The 24,210-nt window shown below is 37.7% G+C and overlaps 1 protein-coding gene and 1 non-coding gene across 4 annotated transcripts; one reads left to right on the top strand and one right to left on the bottom strand.

The window, feature by feature from the left end:
• Nucleotides 1-5,682: 5,682 nt before the first annotated feature.
• Nucleotides 5,683-23,882, bottom strand: LOC101747218 (organic cation transporter protein). Of its 3 annotated transcripts, none has more exons than XM_004929672.5 (7): nt 23,660-23,782; nt 23,319-23,486; nt 10,199-10,412; nt 9,660-9,915; nt 8,245-8,886; nt 7,104-7,285; nt 5,683-6,544 (listed from the first exon to the last, which is right to left on the bottom strand). In XM_004929672.5, the coding sequence occupies exons 2-7, from the start codon at nt 23,477-23,479 to the stop codon at nt 6,380-6,382; spliced, it is 1,620 nt and encodes a 539-aa protein (XP_004929729.1). In that variant the 5' UTR covers nt 23,480-23,486; nt 23,660-23,782; the 3' UTR covers nt 5,683-6,379. The 3 variants fall into 3 exon arrangements, with proteins under 3 accessions (XP_004929729.1, XP_037874478.1, XP_037874477.1); XM_038018550.2 differs by having other exon boundaries at nt 23,585-23,780; XM_038018549.2 differs by having other exon boundaries at nt 23,319-23,882.
• Nucleotides 9,343-9,459, top strand: Mir3353 (microRNA mir-3353). The gene has a single exon (NR_107629.1). It is a non-coding gene; the product is annotated as a microRNA mir-3353 (primary transcript).
• Nucleotides 23,883-24,210: the final 328 nt, after the last annotated feature.

Genomic DNA, 24,210 nt, shown 5'->3' with positions numbered 1-24,210 from the left:
TTAACAGAAATGAAGTTGCCCACTAAATCGCTCATTACAATACGACCGACGTGACTTGGCGAGTTATTATTTATACGATGTCAAGAAAAGGGATGTCCAATATGCATGTTTAAGGATGTTGTTTAATCGATTCTTTTTTAAATTGATTAAAATTTAAATAAAAAAAAAAGAAATTAATTTAATAAAAACAAAGTATAAAAAAACTTCTTACGCGCGTACATAAGTACACGCACACTTTTTCTTTAAGCGTTGTGTGTATTGAAATTTATTTTATAATTTGGTGTAATAATAAAATAAAATACATGTCAGAAAACAAGTAATGAGATGAAAAGAAACAATAAGTGAACAAACAGAAAAGTCCCTTTCCATGACACGTTGCAATATGATATACGGAGATGCATAACCTAAGAAGGGTTGAAGTCAGGCAAGTGGCCCGTCATAAAAGTCATGCTAAATCCCTAAGCAGTAAGACAAGAGGATAATATTAGGTTGCGGCGGCCCACAATAATCTGGAATAAAAGTAAAAAGAAGAAGATTTAGATATACCGCTTTTTTTGTTTTTTTTTTTATTGTCTAGATAGGTGGACGAGCTCACAGCCCACCTGGTGTTAAGTGGTTACTGGAGCCCATAAACATTTACAATGTTAATGCGCCACCCACCTTGAGATATAAGTTCTAAGGTCTCTAAGGTTCTAAGGTCTATAGCTACAACGGTTGCCCCACCCTTCAAACCGAAACCCATTACTGCTTCACGGTAGAAATAGGCGGGTTGGTGATATCTACCCGTGCGACTCACAAGAGGTCCTAGCACCAGTATGTATTTTTTTCTTTACTGATTAGTGTATTGAAGCATTAGCCCAATTTAACAGCTTTAATGTTTAAAAGAAAGAATAATACTAGAGGTCCCGCAGTAGTCGAAATTCGACTATAATTAATTGAAATTGTAAGTTTGTACACTATTATGATTGTATTTTACACTTCTATAATCACAAATTTCGCCAAGACTACACTATAAAAAATATTAACGAAGACAAACAATATTTAATCTATTCTCAATTAGACAACAGACGTCAAGAACAAAAGATTGACAATAAATAGTATGCATGCGTGCGTGCGTCAAATACATGGTATGTAGTGTGTGTAATGTTTTCTTTATTGATTTAATGTATCTTTTATGCATTATTTAAAAAAATTATTAAATTAGCATTGTGCACTTCTTCTCTATATTCTCTATAGGTAAGTGTGGAAAATTTCATACTCCTCCGTCCGCGCAATTTTCGTAAAAAGGGATACAAAGTTTTTGCTTCACGTATTTATATTTAGATATATTTGGTTACCGTTACTCATGGACGTCGACAATAGCAGAGGCAAAGTCAAGGCGCTGCCTGCTGTGGACCACTCTCCGCGAGCCTTATTTGCGCTCATGAAACACCGTGGAGTGAAGATCATTCCAAAGCCGGATGGTACGTGGCTTATGAGATGGGAAACAGCAATCACGTATCTGATAAACTCAAAGCGTTCGCCCTAAGAAATTCATTTATCTCACTTATTCATGAGTTTGCACTTAAAGCGCCTTATCCCTTAACAACAGAATAGTGAAATTCATGTTGATTAAAACTTTTGCTATCGGGTTATATGAGGCGCTAGTGAGTCCCGATAACGCTTTTTTTCCTACCTATCTTAATAGCCTTGAGAGGCTATGTAAGCGTAATCTAATAAGTAGGTGAGGTCACGGGGCTCAAGTCTGACGACGTTGCTAACGCTAACCTTAGCAAGAGCAGTGCTTTGCGGAATCTAACACCGGATCGGAAACGCGACTCACTGAGAAGATCTAGCGAGAAACTCAGTGGGCTGTGTCTGAGGGTTAATTTACTCGTCGAGCCCTTCGTCGCAAGCGACGGGTCCGACAAGAACGATGACCGGCGGCTTCGTGTCAACTCTGCAACCCTTTAGAGTCGATACGACATCTCCACAGTTATCGAGAACATTCTCGGTAAGGCCAGTCGTTTCATCTTCTCGTGCGTTTTTGATTTTACTAGTTCGTTTGATATTTGTTTCTGCTATTCGGCGATAGATGGAGATACTTTTATCGACGTAACAATATAATGATTTTAATTATTAACATTTTCATTTCTATTCATTATTTAATCGGTAAGTACATCGCGCTGAACATCTTTCCTTGAATGTCTTTTGTCGATCTTATGGTTGTTGGGAGAAATCATAAGCTTTAAGACCGCTCATTGTACTTTTTATGTTTAACGTTTGCAATTTGTTTTTATTCTATACTAGCTGTACTCGTCCGCTTCGCTGGGCATTTAAAATTAACACTATTGTTTCTCACCCCCACAAAGATTCTCATCATTAACGCCTCCGCAACTGGTGTGGATAGTCCAACACTCATATTAATATTAGCCTATCCATTAAGTACATGTATTTTCTACATGGATAGTTTCAAGTCAATGGGATGCATGGTTCAGTAGTTATAACGGAACATCCGTAAAAACCACTGTAGATTTATATATTAGTATAGATATAGAAATCTGTGTGCACAATAAACCATATACTTTATTTGTCGTATATGCGCGTTCAGAGAAGCTAGTCCCTTTAAGGTTACTTGCATAAGTAGGAAAAAAATTGGTGTATGCTTTCTTAAGTCTATTCACCAGATTATGCTGAAACTTAGTTCAGTTGTGGTTCGTACATTAGTACACAGTCCTCCTGTCTTAGTTCGCCCACATAGCCTGGTGAAACTAGAAAGGCATTCGGAATACCAGTAATCCTTTATTTAAAAAAAAATCGGTTGTCTGTAAAGTCGGTTTACTGACGATAGTTGAACGTGACAACGTTATAAGAAAATACTGATGGAATGGTTTCATTTTTCAAAAGAAAAATTTATTTTTATTTGTCTGATAGATATTTTGTATGGACAATTGACACCACATTCACTTTTCACTGAACTTCATACTTGACGAAAACATGTAAATGTATTATTGTATAGCAGCTGTCCACGCGGATGCATCGCTCACTCAAGTAGGGGAGAGACAGCTGATGTCGAAGGCCGCCCGTACGCGGAGGCCGATTGTGCCTCTTTGTCGCTCGTTGCGCGCTCTCGCTTGTACTTCAAGTCTTAAATGGAACGCCTCAGAACGAGGTAACGCCGCATGAGTCATGTTTTATCGTGCGTGCAGCCGGCTCCATCGAATTATAAGACGTTGTCACGTCAAAAATTACACATTACTCAAAAAGTACGACAGGTAGAGCGCCAGTAGTAGCTACAATAAACCAACCAATATCTTGTACTCAATTCTATATGGAAATATTTGTGATTGTTGTTTATTGGTTCCGGAAACGGCTTAACATACGGTAAGTCTCAACCTAGTTCTATGCGTCTACACAATAAATCAGTCTTTCAAAATAATTGTATTCCGTCATGACCTATGCAAGTGTGATGTTCGCTAACGCGGTCCGCACATACGAGTATATTAACTCTCTCCAAGTCATCGAATTCGGTTTCTTCAATCCTGTGGTACGCGAGGAATGTTTATCTTCATGACTATTTTAATTTAGAACCGATATGTATCTCAAGGAAACGTCAGAACGCTATTTCGACAAAAAACAGCGCGACACGATAACCCTGTTATCATGGCTGCCGCCAATTACATATCTGACCCAAGCGACAAGGCAACACAAAACCGCCTTCGCCCGAAACATGTCTTGTCGAATCCCCCGGTTTCGCTTCCAATGATTTTAGGCTCTTAAAGTACCGGTCACCGTCCTCGTCGAACTCGTCGAAGAGTTCAAAAAGGGAACTAGCCCCTAGAGATCCACTGAGTTTCACGCCGGATCTTCTCAGTGGGTTGCGATTCAGATTCGGTAGTAGTCTCTGCTCTTGGTAGGGCTAGTGTTAGTAAACTGTCTTACCTTGAGTCCTGTGAGCTCACCTATCAGCCAAAGCGTAACTGGAATAGCGACTTAGGCTACCAGATAATAGATAGGGTCGTTTTTTTTTCGTATTTATAAATTAGTCAACGTTGTCTGTCGTCAAATCCCGCAAACAAATACTGAATACGTGTTCAGGAACAACTTCCACGTTGAAGGAATAAAATTGAGCGTTTATCTATCTAATGCAACAAGATAGATTCTACCTACCAATTAACATTGCACGCGTGCGTATAGTGAAATCTCAGAATACAGAAAAGAAACAACGAAAGAGGTCCCTACTATCATATATCTAATAGATCCCTTACTGTCAGTAGAACCGCGGGCCGAGGGTGGCGTGATAACAGCACTATCGGTAGAAGAGTAGAGGTTTTCCGCTACACATTTTACAAGTTTTCGCACTCGAGAAACACCGCTTAGGGAAGTTCATTTTACAATCGGAATCGGAAAAAAGGTCTATGGAAACGTAGTACAGATTAACGGAGTGGTTCCATATATAATGGGATTAAACCACTCCAGTGGCAGTAAAAGAAGATGAAGTCTCTAGCCTATGTAGTTCCCGTGTGCAGTCATTACCTTAGTGCCTTCTAGTAAGCGCGGTCAGAATGGAATAGGTACAAATGTAACAGGGTCATTGATAGTGCCAATACCGGCGCCCCCTAACACCGCTGCGCCCACACACTTGCACTAAAGCTAAAGCCTTCTCTGATCTCGAACGATTCCTCAGACCAGACCTCACATTAAATGGCGACTGAACAACGCCTCAGCGCCTAGACTCGGGAGTGCGGTGTGTCGAAATAATTATCTTTTAAGCAATCTTAAAAATAATTTGGATGTCACGTGAATGGAACGTGTCAACACAATGTCAAATTATCAATGACCCGTGCGTGATAACCTAAAATTAAAATATTAATCGTACGTTACGAAATCACTACACTTTAAAAACATCGTACGATAATGTTGGAATGTAAGGAAATATTGTTTTCCTCTTCATTTAAAATAACAAAGACTAGACTAGAATGAGAGAACTAAGACGAAGAAAAAGACAACTATAATAATAGTAATAAATGGTTAATCTCAAATTTTTTGCTTCCAAAAAAACCGACATGGTGAGCTTACATACAATAACCGACAATTTTAGTAAAGCCATTGGGATGGAATTTGGTGTAGATAAATGTGCGTTCATAGATGTACAGAGAGGTAAAGTTGTAAACTCAGATTGGTTACAACTTCCATATTGTGGTTCTCAAATCTCATTGTGAATCTGAAACCTACAAGTACCTTAGTATGTTCGAAGTGCTGAACATTGTAGACGCAGATATGAAACAATCAGATAGAGATTGGTTCTTTGGTCGCCTCATAAATGTCTTAAAAAGCTATTTATCAGGCGGGAACAAAAGCCGAGCAATTAATGGTTGGGTCATGCCTATGTTAACATATTCCTTTGGCATATTAAGCTGGACGCAATCAGAGTTGGACGCACTGAACAGAAAAGTCAGGCGGTTGCTAGTGGCATACGGAATGCATCATCCAAGTCCATTGGTGATGAGGTTGTATATTCCTTCGTCGTGGTATGTTGAATGTCAAAGATCTATCTAACTGAGAGATATACAACCTTAGGGAATATTTCCTTAAGGTAAACGTGAGAATCCTTAGCTAACGCGAATTAGAAGAGGCTGAAGGTGGAGGGTATTTCGGATCATATAGCCGTATTGTAAAATACGAATTAATAAAAAATAAAAAAACACGACAAGAATATTTATTTATAGATTTTTTTGTACACTTTTTATTAAAACTATAATATATTTTACGTTTGTACTTTGCATTATTTGTTTGATTTCAATGTAACATTATTTTCAAACCTCCATTTTCATACATACGCAGATATTCCCATTAAAAAAGACGAATCTTACATCTATTGAAGAAATCTAAAATTTTCATTTCCAACTGTGATTTTATCACACTTAATTTAAAAAAATATTAAAATATTTGTACATTTGACACGTAGTAAATCTTACGACTAAATAAAATTGGGAATGTTAAAAACACATTTGTGGTTATACCTCAGAGCTTTCGTTTAAAAAATTGTAATATGATAACATCGTTTACCGTGCAAGCCAAATTTATTTAGTTTTTAACAGAGGCAAGGAGAGAGAGGGCGAGGGGTAAAGATAGAAACAGAGGTATAGTTTATTTATCTGATGTTTCTCTTAATAGATAAACAAGACGTTGTAACAGCTATTGTTGGACAAGCCACTTATATATGAGAAAATCTTGGAAAGTATTCATTAACCAATTAAAAACAAAACATGTTATTTGACTCACGCGGTATTTTCAATGATAATGAACGCGGTTTGTAATCGAGTTTGACTCGCCAGAAGTTCACATAGTAACGCTACAAATTCGAGTCCATTCAAACTAAACTAATAATTTATTTTTATCACGAAAGGTTTTCTTCGTTTTTACGATTAGACAATCTCTCGGCCTCCTCTATCGTGTCTGGTAACCGAACGTTTATAGTTTCCGGCAGCGTGAAGACCAGCATGCCGGCCAAAACTGCTAAAGTACCGAAGAAAATGACCGGGAGTTTCTCGTAGTATAGAGCCTGTTGGTGAGAATTTGTGAGGTTACTCACACACGCACATCGTAATATGAAAATTGACAATTTTTGTATTATTTATCGAAATACTCAGGACTGCCGAAGATATAGACATTGGGATAGGAGCCCTGAAATAATTGATGAGGGAATGGTCATAAAGATAGACACGAACTTGAAAAATGAAGATGCCCATTTAGAGGAAGAGGAATTGGGGTAAATCTAAATCTCACACTCCTATTACTTGTATAAATTGTTTACCAGAGGTCAAAGACGTCATAACGTCAGCTTCGCAACCCACTTTGAGATATGAGGTCAAATTGTCCATTCTATAACTGCTGTGCTACCCTTCCGAGATACAATTTCCGAGATGCCCGGTAGTGCTGGCTTCCGAAACTTTCAACACCACAGCATCGACGATCATGTAACTTCAATTCGCATTTGGTACTGTGAAAGAAAATCTCTCTCATCTAATTTCCGTCCTGTAGAACACTTCCAGTACCTTTGTACCAGATTTGGTCTTCACCAAACCTGCAAGCAATGGATTAGAAAAAAGTGTCCAACTTACGAGCAGAGGTGTTAAAGGTGCCAAAGTTGACCCAATACGTCCAGTAGACGAGCAGACGGCTAGAAGTGACTGCCTCACATTCGTAGGGAAGACTTCTGACACGTAGATGTAGACGGAACTGTACGCGATCGTTATCGAGAACTTTCCAGAGAGATATACGATCAAGGACCACCATGCTTTATCTGTTGGTTGAAAAAACCTAATATAATAGGAGAAAAACATAATAGAAATACATTAGGGTATTTACCATATAAGGACAATTGTAATAGGATATATTGATAAGGTAATAAGGTGTATATGGAGAAGAATAACCTCACCCAGAAGGATACCGAAAACTGGGTAAAGTGGAGGTTTAAGTAGGAAAGCGGACCCTGGGACTAGACCGGGAAAATGCTAGGAAGAAGAAGAAGAAGAAGAAGTAGGACAATGGTAACAGTAGCCCTCATAGTATCCAACATTTAGTAAATTTGTATAAAATGGCTTCCAAGGCAGACGGTGTGAATGCTTTGCCATAGAAATAAACAGAGCTCATTGAGGCGAGTGCCGTAATATCGTTTTAAGCATATGTTCGATTTAAGAGGTAGACTACAGTTAACATCAGGTAAACTCGTTTATAACATAAAAATCTCTGTTGTTTTATGGCACATTTTTTATTCAACGTATGCCTGTTAGATAAATTAAAGAATTTAAAAACCCAAATATTTCAAAGAACAAAAATTTTGATAAAACCAGTGAGTATTGTTACCGAAAATAAATTTTAATTTAATTAGCTACTTACTTTCGACGGTCGAACGGAATTATTCAAAGTTTTGGAAACGAGGCATAACGAAAAATTTTAAATATGTTTTTTTAATTCATACTAGGAAAAATTGGTATACATCCATATTGATAGCTTGGTGCCATTTACCGCGGTTAAATTGGGCGTAAGACCAAACTGTCTAACAGTTTTCGGTAGGCAGCGGCTTGGCTCTGCCCCTGGAATTGCTGAAGTTGATGGGCGACGGTAACCACTCATCTTCAGGTGGGCCGTATGCTCGTCTGCCTACAAGGGCAATAAGTAAAAAAGGCCAATACATAAGATTGGAGTTTCAACCATATCTTTGTAAAACGATCTGCTTATGAAGCCGAGACCTTTTCTTACCTTTAGGGATAAAAGCCAATCCAATGCACAGAATCGCGCTTAAAATGTACATCGTTATCAAAACCCTCTTCCTTCCGAATCGATCCAAAACGGCCAGACACGCAAAGTTCGCTGGAATCTCCACGAAGGCAACCAGCATAAAATTTACGTATTTATTACCAGCCAACGAGACAGAGTTTATTGACAATCCGTAGTACACGAAAGTGCAAGTAATCCAAAGATAGGAGCACGTTAATAATCTCTTGATGATTATACTCGATCTGATCACTTGCTGGAAGATAGATGGACCTTCGGCACTTACAACGAGATAATCTTTATCTTTTGTCGCTTTGACTTTATCTAGTTCATAAATTGGCGTTAGATCTTGCTCAGATAGTTCCACTTTATTCATTTTTGCCGCCTTTCTGAGTATTTCGACGGCCTTTTCGTGTTTTCCCTTACTGAGCAACCATCTTATGCTCTCGTTTAGAATCCAAATGTAGGAGAAGACAAGGCATGCTGGCGAGTATATGACTCGCAGTAAGGTTCTCCAGTCTTGTAGTGCCCATGATAAACCAGCCAATGTCATTAAGCCACAAACGTAGAATACATTTATCAAAGTATTCCCGAATACTCTGCCTTTGGGTCCTACGAGTTCCATTGCTGCAACAAACATTTTTATCAAGTAAAATTTAATTATATTTTTGCCAGTCATTTATGTACCTTCAAATATCAAGGTAAAGTTGAAATATACATAAATGTGACTACAAAATATGGTATGACAACTAATTTGGTAAATTTATAACATCCTACATCTCTGCCAGCGGCTTTATTCGGGTTGTTTAAGTCTTATATAGTATAGCGACCCGCCCTCGCTTCGCTTCGGAAACATTAAAACACACATGAAACAAAAAAAAAATTAAAAAAAAAATAAAAAAAAGTAGCCTATGTTCATCAGGGACAATGTTGGCTTCTAATGTAAAAAGAATTTTTCAAATCGGTCCAGTAGTTTCGGAGCCTATTCGAAACAAACAAACAAACATATCTTTCCTCTTTATAATATTAAGTATAGATGGGTGGAGACCAGTGCATAGAGCATCAGGACAAATTTCAGACACTAGGAAGTCAGGCTCTATTTTTTCCCAAGATTCAGATAATTTTTAAACCAAAGTTCGACAAGTTGGGTTCGCTGGCTTAGGTGTAAAAATGTAACTGATAAACAGAGTTTGATTCACATTAACAATATAATTTACTATATTTTAAATTAATCTCTGTCTTCTTGTAAAAACCTGATGATAATTCGTTCAGTACTTCCGGAGATGTGCGCCAACAAAAAACGGACAAAGCCATTCAATGTAAAGGCACACCGGGTTCTATTATTTTATACCATGTATATTAATTTGGAAATGGTATTATAAAGATGATTTCAAACATACCTAAAACAAAAGCTGTCGAATATGCCCCAGCGCCAAAAGCCGCCTCGCAGAACTCGCAAGCTACCATCATAAGGTAGTTGACTGAAAACGATCTCATCACTCCAAAAATGCAGTTCATCAGTGAAGCTACAGCCAAAGCCTTTTTCCTACCGAATCTATCAGACATGATACCGGTGAGAGGTAGAGACACAAATAGACCAGAGTTGTGGATTGTACCGATCAGTGTCCTCTTCCAATTTTCGCAACCCAGATTGAACTAAAATGTAGATTTAATTTAAGTCTTGATCTGTAGCTAATAGCATAGCTGAATACAAGGTATTAAAATTTTAACAGACGCGGTCAGCAATTCGGATTATTGCGCCGAGGGTCGTGGGTTCAATTCGCGCACGAGTCAAACATTCGTGAAATTTGTTTGCTCTTTGTCTAGCTGTTTATTATATATATATATATATATATGTATATATTGAAACTAATATAAGTATGTTTATCAGTCAGTCAGGCGTGTCTTTAAAAATAGACGTGCCTATATCAATACTCACATCTTTAACTGCCGAATCTTCGTCGCTGTACACATAAGTATCACATTTTTCTCTTAGATGATTGTCGAACATATCTTGAGTACAAGTTCCATTATTCAATGTGCTATTTTTGAACGAGTACCTTTCGCATTTAGACAAACTACCTTTGTCCTGTGGTATCCCGAATTCGATCCAAACGCTGTTGTTAGATGTTTCGCATTCTTTTATTTCGCATCTGGAACAAAAGGAACAATGATGTTTTAGTGGCTTTTGCAATACATATGAAACATGCCAATACTCGTCAGCTAGGTTAGGTATTAAGTTATTCCAATATTATTATAGTGTACTGGATGAGACGGTGTACGGTGTACTAATATCGAGCGATATTAGTACCGATATTAGTACTATTATAATATGACAGGAATGAAGCCTTCAAGGCAGATACCAAGCTTTGTATGTTTCTTTTTTAATGCATAGTTGGGTGGACGAGCTCACAGCCCACCTGGTGTTAAGTGGTTACCGGAGCCCATAGACTTCGATAACGTAAATGCCGCCACCCACCTTGAGATATGATTTCTAAGGTCTCAGTATAGTTACAAAAACTGCGCCACCCTTCAAACCGAAATGCATTACTGCTTCACGGCTGAAATAGGGAGGGTGGTGGTAGCTACCCATGCGGACTTACAAGAGGTCCTACCACCAGTAAAAAAATTGTGACTACCACTAAGTATATATTAATTGGGTTAATCGCTGGTGGTATTGTGAGCCCGCACGGTAGATACTACTAACGTGCTTATTTCTGCAGCGAAACAGTCATGTACTGGAAGGATTGGACAGCCATTAAACAAAGAAATTGAGTTTTCGACTTCATGTCTGGGAGTGGCCGGTCGGTAACCACCAGAGAGGCCGTGAGCTCATACATCTATCAAAGCTATAAAGCACCTCCAATCTTTCTGGTTTTTAAAGTGAAATTTCTTTAGGCGCATTGAGAATAAAATTTAACTCGCGACAGATTCGTTACGGCTAGAGAGAAAAGACACAATTTAGGACGAGAGAGAGTGAGAAAATAGACAGAGCGTCTCGCGAACCACTCTACCTGGGAGAGAGGGAGAAAGCGAGCTCAGTCGTTTCTCTAGCATTCAAGAGAAATTTAATTTAAGGATGAAAAATGAAGAAAACCGCAATATTACAAACCGCAAAAGAAGTTTTACTTCTTTTACGTGCACCAAATTGCACGCGCAACATTTTTTTAGATTTAAATAAAATCGTGTCCGATAATGATACCATCCTAACGATTGCGTAATTAATATAATTCGGGCACAATGATTGATTGCACGAAGTTTGCCGGATGCTCTTGATAGCATCTTGGCCGGTTGGTACAAGGCATAACATAATAGAGTTTGTATTTTCAGGAGCTTTGGTAATCTATAAACCATACACTTTATGATTTTGTTCTAGTCCACTGAGTTTCTCGCCGGATCTTCTCAGTGGGTCGCATTTCCGATCCGGTGGTAGAGTTAGTAGGGCTAGTGTTAGTAGCGTTACCAGGTTAAAGCCCCGTGAGCTCACTTACTCGTCCGGTGAATCTAGCATGACCCCTAGAGGTCATTAGAATAGTTAAAAAAAACTTTGTTCCGTTGTATTTTTGGTTTTTGCCGAGTCGTAGACAAAGATTACTTCTACAAGTCTGAGACGAGAGTCGTCTATGATCGCGAAAACTATAAAATAGATATTCGAAATATCGTTTTAATTACTTAAAGTACTTACTTTTAAGTAATTTTAATTACTTTATTTTGTTCAAATTCAAATTCAAATTCAAAATCATTTATTTCAACTTAGATGTCAGTATGACACACTTGTTGAATGTCAAAATACAAATAACAATGTTAACTCTACCACCGGTTCCAAAAAAAAGCCACAGTCCTGAGAAGAACCGGCGAAACAAACTCAGCGGGCTTTTTTTTTTGTTTTTTCTCAAATATTTTCTTTTTTTTAAATAAATAGAAATATTCACAATAAAAGAAAAAACAAGTCAAAAAAATACAATTAAAAATAATAATAATAATAATGAAAAATGAAAAGGCCAGGAGCGAGCGCCTCATTCCCACGTAGTGCCATCTAGTAAATAATCCTTAACTTTATAATATGCCTTGTTGCACAAACGTTCCTTAACAGTTTTCTTAAATCTATGAACAGGTAGTAGTTGAACGTTTAGTGGGATCTTGTTGAAAAGCTGTACACCCAGCCCCCTAAAAGAGTTGCTTATTTTCTTAATTCGAGCCGCCGGCAACGCAAGCCTATGTTTGTTCCTAGTGTTCACATTGTGCAAATCGCAGACTCTGGGGAATTCTTCAATGTTTTTACGCACGTACAATAAATTTTCAAAAATGTATTGGGACGCTAAAGTTAGAATTTTGATTTCCTTAAACTTGTCCCTCAAGGATTCCCTCGGGTGCATATTATAAATAGCACGAATAGCCCTCTTCTGCAGGATGAAAATCGTTTCGACATCGGCAGCATTGCCCCATAGCAAAATGCCATAGGACATAACACTATGAAAATAACTAAAATAAACCAGGCGTGCCGTATCTTCATTAATATACATTCGTATTTTTTTTACCGCAAACGCTGCTGCTTGCTCGAAGGATCGTGATTAAATCGTGCAATATAAATATTTCGAGATCTGCATGAACAGGTTATTTGTATTCTAGCATTGTTGTATTAAACATGTATGTATTACAATCGTGTCAATTATTCTTAGAGGATCACGACGAGTCGATGGATTGTTTATATCTGCTTTGGAAAAACGCCGTGGAATCGAGCCTAATTCGTAAACGAACAAACCGAACTAAAAATGTGAAGTTCCAGTTATATCCAATTATCTCATATCAAATTAATGAATATTATACTCGTAATGTCCGATGTTGTGAATATATTGGAGAGGAGTACGCGAGGAGGGGCGTGAAGCATTGCGAAATTCCTGTTAAATAGAGGTCAATTTGGAAAGTTCTCTGATTGGGTGTTTACGCAGTCGACACGTGGTGTGAAATTCAACTCATTTATTACAACTAAAATGTCCAAGATCTAAAAGGATGTTGGTATCAAAATATGTTACATTTCGATTTCAACGAAAAAAAAAAAAAAACTCATGTACTTTCCCGAGTTTGAGATTCAATAGAATACAAAATATAACAAACAATAGAAGTACATTGCTTTTTTAAAAAACACCTCATGAAGTTTTTCTCTGATGAACGGGTGCTCTGCGTGTGACGTCATTTGGGGCCAAACCGTAGAACAAGGGATCTAAAATGACATCATGCGATTTGTTGATTTAGCGATTTAATATCATTAATATTGAAGCAAACGATAATTAATTATTCATTTCTATTTAATCAAGATGCTTTATTTGTTTGTCTATTGAAATAGACGGCCTGTTGTTTATAAAACGATGTTCGTTAAACGGCAAAGTCGTGTAATTTTTTTTATTGCTTCGATACCCATCTGTTTTACCTGATTATTTAATTTTTAACTGATTTTCTTTTAATATTAATAATTAATTGATATGAGTAAATATATCCTAATACATATCTCATTCAGTCTCATGCGCGTGGATAATGCCATCGCGCTCTTACCCACAGAGGTATTAAATTGAATTTAGGGGATGATTGGCCTCTTAGATCGGTCTGTCTTTTTGTAAGAAGTTTTAAAATAGTTGTCTGGTGGACATATATATAAATCAGCTTTCAGAATTTACGTGAAGTATGTAATGATTTTATGTACCTTGAGTACCTGATACCTGAAACCTGAGGAAGTCTGAAAGTGGCACCTGTGATAGAGAAGCTGAGGAGTGCGCGTTTGAGATGGTATGGACATGTGATGAGACGAAATGAAAATGAGGTTGTTAAGAGAGTGTTAACTATGAATGTGGAAGGATTTAGAGGAAGAGGTAGACCTAAGAAGAAATGGATGGATTGTGTGAAAGACGAGATGGGTAAGAGGGGAGTGAGCGAAGAAATGGTATATGATAGAAGAGTATGGAAGGAGAAAACATGTTGCGCCGACCCCAGGTGACTGGGAGAAGGGCAGGATAATGGATGAGTACCTGATACCTGAAAATTGGCCGTCTAAGCAAGGTAGCAGGTAGGCATGCGTTCTTAGTACACACTAACACTACGCAATCGGCCACATTTAGTTCGTCAGAAAATACGTGACGTCTGGGGGCCCTGGGCTCTTACTCTATATTGTAATATTGTGGCGTTACAATACTTTTCGACAAGTCCTAAATTGCAATTTGGAAGTTCTTGTCACAATGTTGTTAGTAATTTTTCACTCGTTGTATCCGCCACAATTTTATTTCATTAACAGTATTTTAACCTGTACTGAGTTTTCTTAAAGTTTTAATTGCAACAACTTTAACCTCTCCAAGCAATTCTTGCTTGACAATGACACAATTGATTACTGGCTACTAAAGGGCTTGCTAGCCTATGCTCCGGAAATGGATATATTTCATGATGGTTTGCAGCGATTTGTAGCTATTTCTAGAATTTACTTAAGTAATTTGCACTTGGAATAATAATTATGTTAATAATCTTAACAAATCAATATAACTTAACACAAATCAATTGATACAGTAAAACAAATCTTCCAATGCGCTTGCAGGAGACACAGTTCCCAAGGTACTGGTTGCGTTACCTCGTTGGACCGCCAGACTCACTCTCTGTGCAAAGTACCAGCCAGCCTTAGGCATCACGTGTAGTTTCCTTCAAGCGTTTGGAGATTTCTGATAAATCTGATTTCTGATTTTACTTAAGTTAATATTATTACTACCTTAAAAATGTTTTTGTTCTACTGTTAGTCTGTAAGAAGATTGAAATAAATAAATTGAGATTTCGATCTTATCCCTCAAGAATGGCGGTATTTACGTTGTGGTATCTATAGATCTCATCAGGTACAAGCTCGCATCGGATTTTCCCTTCGGGGACCGATCAAGCGCATTAAAATTTTAAAGCACCAAATAAATTACCGAAAAAGAAAATGAAGCAACCCGCAAATAATAGCACACAAAGGTCGTGTATAAATAAAATTAACCGTATTGAATTAACGAAAAGGCCTTTGGCGTTCGTTCCCTTTGTTCCGTTTCAACCTCCGTAAACTACCTGTACGTGGGACTCATAAAAATTTTATTGGCCCCTATATCAGAGCTGGACCGTAGTGTTTTAATTAGGGAACGTTAATTTCTTGTAGGATACGTCCTGGCGGGTAAATAATTCAGTGCCTCTGGCAAATAAGGGTACAGTCATGGTACAGTGTGCTTAGTGCGAGCTTTTTAACGTTCTCGATAACGTAAAAGTTTGCGTACTGTTACATACTCCCCATGTTAGTTAAAGTTACATCCTTTTTAAACACCACTGATGCTGAGTAAGCATAGTAAGAAATCTCATGGTAATAGTTACCAACCGAGAGTCAGTCAGTCGTTTTTAGTCATCCACCGGGAGCGGTCTAAAACAATATCTTCTTTCTGCCAATTTAATTGTTTGTGTAATTGGACTAATAAAAGTGAAATCTCTTTTTAAAATTCTTCTTTTAAAAACCTAATCGGTAGACCCCGTATAACAGTACGTTTGCCGCTAGGGGCGTTGTTCCAACTGCATACAAAATCGGCTTAACTTTTACGGTATCGAGATCGTTAAGAAAGTCGCACTAAGCACACTGGTCACGATTCTAAGCGACGCACCTCACTGTGGTACTGACCGATATAAGTGGCTACAGAGCACAAATGTGTCAAGTGGACGCAACGCGATACTTCACAATGAGCGAACGTATCCTTTCACACTCAATCTTCTCCCTTAGTCGGTCTCTTCATTGTTGAAGGTTGTGCCTCACTTGAAGCGCTGGTCGCCTGATGCATCATGCCTCTCCACGCCTTCCTGTCAGCGGCGGTCTCTATAGCCTCTTTTATTGGCAGCCGGTGAGAGTGACATTGAACTATATACTATTGTCGACCGTCTGGTGTAGTGGTAAGTGATATGGTCACTACATAAGGGGGTCGCGGGTTCGAATCCCGCCAAGGGAAGATATTTGTATGATAAATATAAATGTCTTTTCCAGGGTTATGGATGTATATTAAATATATGTATGTGTATAATACAAATCTTATATTTATTTCCGTTATCTGGTACCTGTAAAACAAGTTCTTTACGAACTTATAACGGGACTAGTTAACGTGGCGTGATTGTTAGTAAATATTTATTTATTTATATTTATTATTATTGTTACGCCAGTAAGAGTAACGCCAACTATCGCTGCATAGCAAAAACGAATATCAAAGGAACTAGTAACATCGAGCCAAACGCAGTGGCCAGCCGGCGTGGAACCAAATGCAGCTGATAAAAAAAATTTGACGCTTAAATATAGTATAAATTTACAATTTAAATTCTATTTCTACTTCAACATGAGTTTTGTTATTATCTTTTGCTTATCAATCGGAGAGCGATCAATTGTTTCGACGTTTAAGATAATTTTAGAAGAGCTTGCCTCGTGTCACGGGTTATGTTTCCACGCAGACATTGGAAATGCTAGTAATATCATTAGAACAGCTGTCTACCTCTTAGGACTATTTTTAAAATATAGTTTGAAGAAAGACAATCTTGGGGCAACACTGAGGCTCACTTGCAGAGCTGGATGACAAGTGGCAAAAAAAAAAAACTGTGGATGATGCAAGATGAAATTTGCTCCGGTGATGAGTGATATGATCATGTAGAGATGATGGGTTCATCTTAAAAATATCCTCAGAGCAGTCTCGACGGAGAATGTGGTGGAAACACAGATAGCCCAAGTTACTCTGTTTGATCCAGAGGTTTGAAATCGTGCCCCAGAACAAACTTATTAAGATTTTCGTGATTCTTCTTCTGTCTCGAGTTGTCTTCACAAAGTAGTCGAGGTTTTTATGTATTCGGTGAGGTGACTAGGTTCACAACAGCTCAGGCTTAGAAATCACGAATTCCAGAATTATTTGAATCAAAACATTAATTTATATAAAAAGATAATGCTTGTAGCTTTATAGCCGCTCTAGAATGTATTGCAATGTATTTTAGAGTATTATTTTTATAGACGATAGCTAATGGCCAAAACATGTATGTGCATATCGCAGAACAAGCCTTGGTAAGCCTAACAAAAGACCCGCCTGTGTTGGTTTCATTATTCAAGCTGAGCATATTAGATTGAGTATTTTAGATTCGGCTTTTGTTGAAATATTAGTCAATTTTAGCGAAGCTTATTATGAAGCAGTATTTTAATGTGGTTTACACAATGTACTCTTGAAGTCTCGCTCAGTGTGCACGAATATGATATATGTGTAATGTTTCAATAATTGGAGGTGATTAAGAGTTCCCCTGTCCTTTTTATTGTGGTAAATGGTAGACAAGTTCACGATCTTTCTGTTATTAAGCTGTTATTGGAAAACTTAAAGATCACAACATCAGTGTCGCTTTGTAGAAAAGCACAGATATGATCTTGATTGTCATAATGGCTCTTTTTCACTTTGAATGGGAACCTAATTAGTATATAGTTTACTGGTGGTAGAACCTCTTGTGAGTCCGCACGGGTAGGTACCCACTACGCAATTTACCTAAGTAATAAAAAACAAAAAAAGCTATAGAGACTGGAGTGGGGCGCAGTCTCGTTGGCTATGTTTTTTTTTTTTTTTTTTTATTGCTTAGATGTTTGGACGAGCTCACAGCCCACCTGGTGTTAAGTGGTCACTGGAGCCCATAGATATCTACAACGTAAATGCGCCACACACCTTGAGATATAGTTCTAAGGTCTCAGTATAATCACAACGGCTGCCCCACCCTTCAAACCGAAACGCATTATTGCTTCACGGCAGAAATAGGCAGGGCGGTGGTACCTACCCGTGCGGGACTCACAAGAGGTCCTACCACCAGTAATTACGCAAATTATAATTTTACGGGTTTGATTTTTACTGCATGATGTTATTCCTTCACAGTGGAAGTCAATCGTGAACATTTGTTGAGTACGTATTTCATTAGAAAAATTGGTACCCGAGAGCGAGATTCGAACACTGGTGCATCGCTCGATACGAATGCACCGGACGTCTTATCCTTTAGGCCACGACGACTTCTGAATGTGAAAATATAAAAATAATCTTATTGTTCATCATTCCTATTTATTTAGGAAACCGCTACGCTTCTGAAACTTATACCACAAAAGCGTTTTGTTTGTAAAAGTCAGTTAATTCGCCGAAAAATCTGTAATCCTTTTTTTAATTGCCCCTTCTGACCGTCGTTGTCTGAGCGTCAAGATATGAATCGTCAAAATGATAATATGTAATAATTGATGGGGGCGTTGTGAGTTTTCATCGACCGAAACAATCATGTATTTTTTTTTCCTACCCAGGCTGATAGCCTTGAGAGGCTATTTCAGTTTCGCCCTAACATGTAGGTGAGCTCACGGGGCTCAAACCGGAGTGTCGCTAACACTGGCCCTATCAAGAGCAGTGCTTCGCAGAATCTACCACCGGATCGGAAACGCGACCCACAGAGAAGATCCGGCGAGAAACTCAGTGGGCTGTGTCTGTGGGTTAATTCGCTCGTCGAGCCCTTCGTCGCAAGCGACGGGTTCGACGAGGGCGGTGACCGGTGCGAATCCGGTAGTAGATTTATTTGTAAAGCACTTTATTTTGGACTGTTAGGTCTTCTTCATAAGCACTCTGTCAACTATTAGCTAATCTCACTCCCCCCGACCCTACATGTCGAGGCGAAAAGGGTAAGGCCCTTAAAAATATGCTAGTGTTTTGGCAAAATTAATCAACCTGTCTATTTTTATTGCATCCAAGATAACAATTGCCATAGTCGACAAAATAGATAAAGAGTACAGTATAATTTTACATTAACATTTTCATAACAGTCGATAGAGATAAACATGTAATAAATACTAAACTTGATTCATTTATAATATCCAATAACGTTGAAAGCTTTTAACTTGAATGACACAAGTGGATGCTGTATTAAACCGTGGGCACTGATTAATTGGAACCGATCCTTTGATTTCGAAATTAATATTTCGAATTTGTAACTTCAATAAGCTTCCATGTAAAGCACGAAATTAAAGGTGCGATAAAAAATGCGCTTCGAACTTTTCTGTCATTATTGAAGATACAAAAGGATAGATTTGGATACAAACTATATATACTAAGAAGCTTTTGAAGTCTTATTAAACATTTTAAATTTAGATTTAAAAGGTCAAGGGATGAATAGAGAAAAGTATAATAGAAAAATAAGGAGGATAATTTGCTTAAGGGATTGTGAAGAGAGTTGACAATAACGAATTTCGGAGAAAGATAATTGGAAGACAACTCTTTAAAAAAAGATAAACATAAAAAACAGTTCTCCAATAAATTCAATTTTGTAATGCTTAAACCTAATTTTAGGAACATGGTGCCCAAAACACGTCATTTCGGATCCTTCCGATCCACTAACGGTGGTTTTAGGTATCCCAAGCACCGCTCATCGTTCTCGTCGAACCCGTCGCTTGAGACGAAGGGCTCGGCGAGTAAAGTCCACAGACACAGCCCACTGAGTTTCTCGCCAGATCTTCTCAGTGAGTCGCGTTTCCGATCCAGTGATAGATTCTGCGAAGCACTGCTCTTGCTAGGTTAGTGTTAGCAACGTCGTCAGGTTTGAGCCCCGTGAGCTCAACTACTTGTTAAAGTTACGCAGAAATAGTCTCTCAAGAGCATCAGCTTAGGTGGATAAAAAAAAACAACATGAGACCAATGGTAATGTTAGAACGTATTGAGATATTTTTATTTATGAACGTATTCCAATATCAGGTCTGGACTATTGCAATTTCGCTCTTCCTACACGTTGTTTCAAAGACACATTTGCAATAACTTAACAAATATATTATATTGTTATAGGCGTTTGCTCTGAAACAAGCGACAATAGGTATAGCCAAATATAAGGCACATTTTTCTTGATAACTATCAACCGTTTGCATGGGAACAGCATGCGTTAACTCCAACCATGAGTTCTAAGTCGATTGTCGTTTGATGTGCACACATTAATGATATGTGTGTCACTCTACAATAACCGATAAGATTATGTTAACTAACGATATACAGTAGGAATAGCTAGTAAACGATAAAGTGGCTTGTTTGGAACACATTTGATAAGGACCTCTTTAGCAATATTTGTTCTTTTTTTCTTTTTCTTTTTTTATTGCTTAGATGGGTGGACGAGCTCACACCTGGTGTTAAGTGGTTACTGGAGCCCATAGACATCCACAACGTAAATGCACCACCCATCTTGAGATACAAGTTCTAAGGTCTCAAGTATAGTAACGACGGCTGCCCCACCCTTCAAACCGAAACGCATTACTGCTTCACGGCAGAAATAGGCAGGGAGGTGGTACCCACCCGCGCGGACTCACAAGAGGTCCTACCACCAGTAAAGTTACCAGTAAGTACCAGTGTTCATTTATGTATCGAAATTTTATTTGTTGACTGTGATCGGCTAATCTGTTTTGTCTAAAAAACGAACTATTTTCTCAGATGAATGATTCGGACACATTAAGATCTTTTCTTCTGGTGCATCCGGCTTCAGTCCAATTTGGGATTGCAGACAACGCCGGGCTTCATTAGAACCGGCATAGTCTCCACTCAAACGCAAAACGTTTCCTTATTGAATTAAACAGTGGACACTCTTAGTCACATTACAAAATATAATTCTTGAGACTCAGTGAAGATTGAAATAAATAATAGTTTAAAAAAACTTCCAAAATACGATTTTACAGAAAATCCAACTAAAAAAAAAATTGATGAAAATTAAAATGATTTTATTATAAAAAAAGCGTGGGGTGCATGGTATCAGTAGTTATAAATATTTTATGAACAGATATGAGTAGAAGGGTTATTTTGATAATATCCTGAAAAGCACCCTACGCTTTTTTACAATAAAATCATTTTTTCTTACACTATTTTTAATTCAAATTTATTAAAATTTATTTTCTATTTTTTTGTTGAATTTCAATTTTTCAATATATTTTTTTCAATTTTTTTTTTAAATTTTGTATTGTTCTGGATCCTTTATAAGTATACCAAATTTCGAGTTAATCGGACGTTTCGAAGGGGGTCAAAATCATGTTCAAAGATTCCGTTACATACATAACATACATACGTTTGAAGCTAATAAAAGCGTATTATAAACATTGAAACATGAAGATTCGTAAAAATAGGAGGCGCTTCATGGGTTTCGGTCAAAGGCGCTACCCGGCGTCGGCGCGGCTCTGCCTGTGCTCACCTACTCGTCCTGGTGATACTGGAAAAGTCAGCGCGAGCCCCCAGTAATACAAGTTACAAAAAAAAAAGATGTGTGGTGTTGTGGGACACCGGATAGGAACGAAGTTCCTTATTATAAAAATATTAATTTTAAGTTCTATTCGAGGTATAAACAAAATAAAACTGGACGTTTCGCAACATCCCAAGGTCATTCGGTAACATGCGAACTTATTGTGGTACACTTCATTCACGGTTGTTTGCATAAGAGTTAGTGTATTGCACAAAGGAACGCTCTGAGATCGTGGTCAATGAATGATAAAAAAATATGTTATTTTTTGTACGTTATTACAAAGTTAAGTCGTACACTGTGTGCATTACTAATAAAAATCTTACGTTACGGACGTTTTTTCCCGATTAGGGTACCCCTCCGCATCGTCCCATAAGGAAGTTCGTTCCAAAACATGGGGCAGCTCCCTAACCTAGGGTGTTACATTACATGCTCAAAAAATTTAAACTTTTTTAACACTAATCATACTAACACTTACTGGTACCTATTTCTACCATAGCGGGTAGATAACGGGTATGCAACAAGTATTACTCAAAATAAACAAAACAAAACGAAAAATATATATAATAAATGTAGATTAATTGGTAAGAAAAAATCATGAAGTCAAATATGCCAAAGCAATAAGATGATACGTGCAAAAGTTCAATATAGGTCGTTTGACCCGTTATAGTATGTTTAGTGTTAATTCATAGTTATCCTTATTTGGTTTAGTAAATCTATACTAATATATAAATCTACAGTGGTTTTTACGGATGTTCCGTTATAACTACTGAACCATGCATCCGATTGACTTGAAACTTGGTATCCATGTAGCAAATAGATGTACTTAATGGATAGGCTAATATTTATATGGGTGTTTGACTCCCTAATAATAATGACAATAAATAATAATCTTAATTTTAAATGCCCAGCGAAGCGGGCGAGTACGGTTAGTTAAGAATATTTCCAGCTTAGATTAGATTTTTTTTTCTCTTTTGCTTTCAAGAAGGGTCTTTCAATTCCTATATAATGCTAAAAGCACGGTCAAGAATACAAAACTCGTACTATGACATTCGTATTGATATGAACACCCTATTAGGTAAGTTAATTAATTCATTCACTTAAATATTAAACAAGGATATTTATGATAATACTGTTTTGATCCTTTTCAACCCATTTGTTAAGGAAACTCGCGCATGCGCCGTCTTCTAATCTTAACATAAACTTGACGCAAAATATAACGTTACAATATATAAAAAAAATCTAAATTGCCCAATGATATCTGAACAATTTAACCCACAATCTGTTTCGATACAGGTGTTTCGTTTCTCGTGACACAGAAATCGTGGTAGCAAACACGGTTAACTAGAATAATCCGTTTTTTTATTTGTATTGCTTAGGTGGGTGGACGAGCTCACAGCCCACCCGGTGTTAAGTGGTTACTGGAGCCCATAGACATCTACGACGTAAATGCGTCACACGCCTTGAGAAGTTCTACGGTCTCGAGTATAGTTACAACGGCTGCCCCGCCCTTCAAACCGAAACGCTTCACGGCAGAAATAGTTTCTAATCTAAATCTAAAAATCTACTTTTAAATATTAAGAATAAGAATAAAGTTCAAGCGCGGCACATACGCAGATCACATTAGGCTAAAATTAACTGGGTCATTAGTCTCTGGGGTTGCCGATGGCCGCCAGGACGGAAACTGTTTTCCATGCGTGTCCTTTAAACAGGCGCCCCCACAGCGGCTGACTCTCCCACCAATTACGCGTATCACATTAATTAAAATTAACACTTACCTATAATTAATATCGGAAGCTTCGAATACATAAACCGATCCATACATTCCGGCCAAAAAACAGGGATATAAGAATAACATGTAATTGATAACGTTATATCTCCCAAAAGGACCTAGTTGCTTTAAAACGGTGTCCAGTCCGCCGGCGTTAGTGTCCGTCATTTTGATCCTTGAACAAACACTTTCACTCAATAAATTTCACAGAAATACACTGAGTTTAATCTTGCGAAATCTATGTGGTGCGCTGAGAGAGAATTTTTGACAGACCTCGCGCATGCGCCGTCCCAATCTATACTAAAAGTCTAAAACATTTTTAGGGTTATGATTATAATAGTTGCGTACTTTTTACGCGCGAAAACGCGAAGCGCCGCGACGTTCGCGCGTTTGTAGGAATTGATAGAACGATTTTGTAAGCGGAACGCGAACAAAGCTGCAGCCAGCTACACACTAGAATGAGACCTGTTTGTCGACTTGTGCGAAAAGGACACCAACAATATATAATTAAAATCAGTGCGTTAAAAAGGGACGAATGTATTTGCCAGCTGCTCGACAAATGTTTGATAAGCGGATAAATTAATAATTTATTACGAAGTCCATATTTTGTTTGTAATCACGAGTGTGTGTTGAATATAGATTATAACTAGTTGGCATCAATCGTAATTCTTCTAAATATAGAATGTCAAGGTTTTGATAACACAGAAGTATAATTTTGAAAAATTTGTGCGTTCTTTTAAGTTTTTTTAAACTATGAATAGTATTTTTTGTAAGGTAAATTTCACGCTAAATTTAGCGGTATACATAAAAAATATCTAATTATGTATAAAGTGATATCATATTAGATTTGCATTTTATACAATCAATGTGTGCTGTATCTTATACCTTTAAACGAGCAA

This window comes from Bombyx mori, chromosome 21 (genome assembly GCF_030269925.1).
Source record: "Bombyx mori chromosome 21, ASM3026992v2".
Lineage (NCBI taxonomy): Eukaryota > Metazoa > Arthropoda > Insecta > Lepidoptera > Bombycidae > Bombyx > Bombyx mori.
This window is presented reverse-complemented; position numbering and strand designations above follow the sequence as displayed.

Bases quoted from the DNA above. Each gene is read 5' to 3' on its own strand.
- LOC101747218 (XM_038018549.2), bottom strand. From the start codon at position 23,479: ATGACGGACACTAACGCCGGCGGACTGGACACCGTTTTAAAGCAACTA. The intron at 8,887-9,659 runs GTATGTTTGAAA...TGTTTGTTGCAG, and splicing joins TTCGACAGCTTTTGTTTTAG to CAATGGAACTCGTAGGACCC. The intron at 6,545-7,103 runs GTAAGTTGGACA...TCTCACCAACAG, and splicing joins CACCTTTAACACCTCTGCTC to GCTCTATACTACGAGAAACT.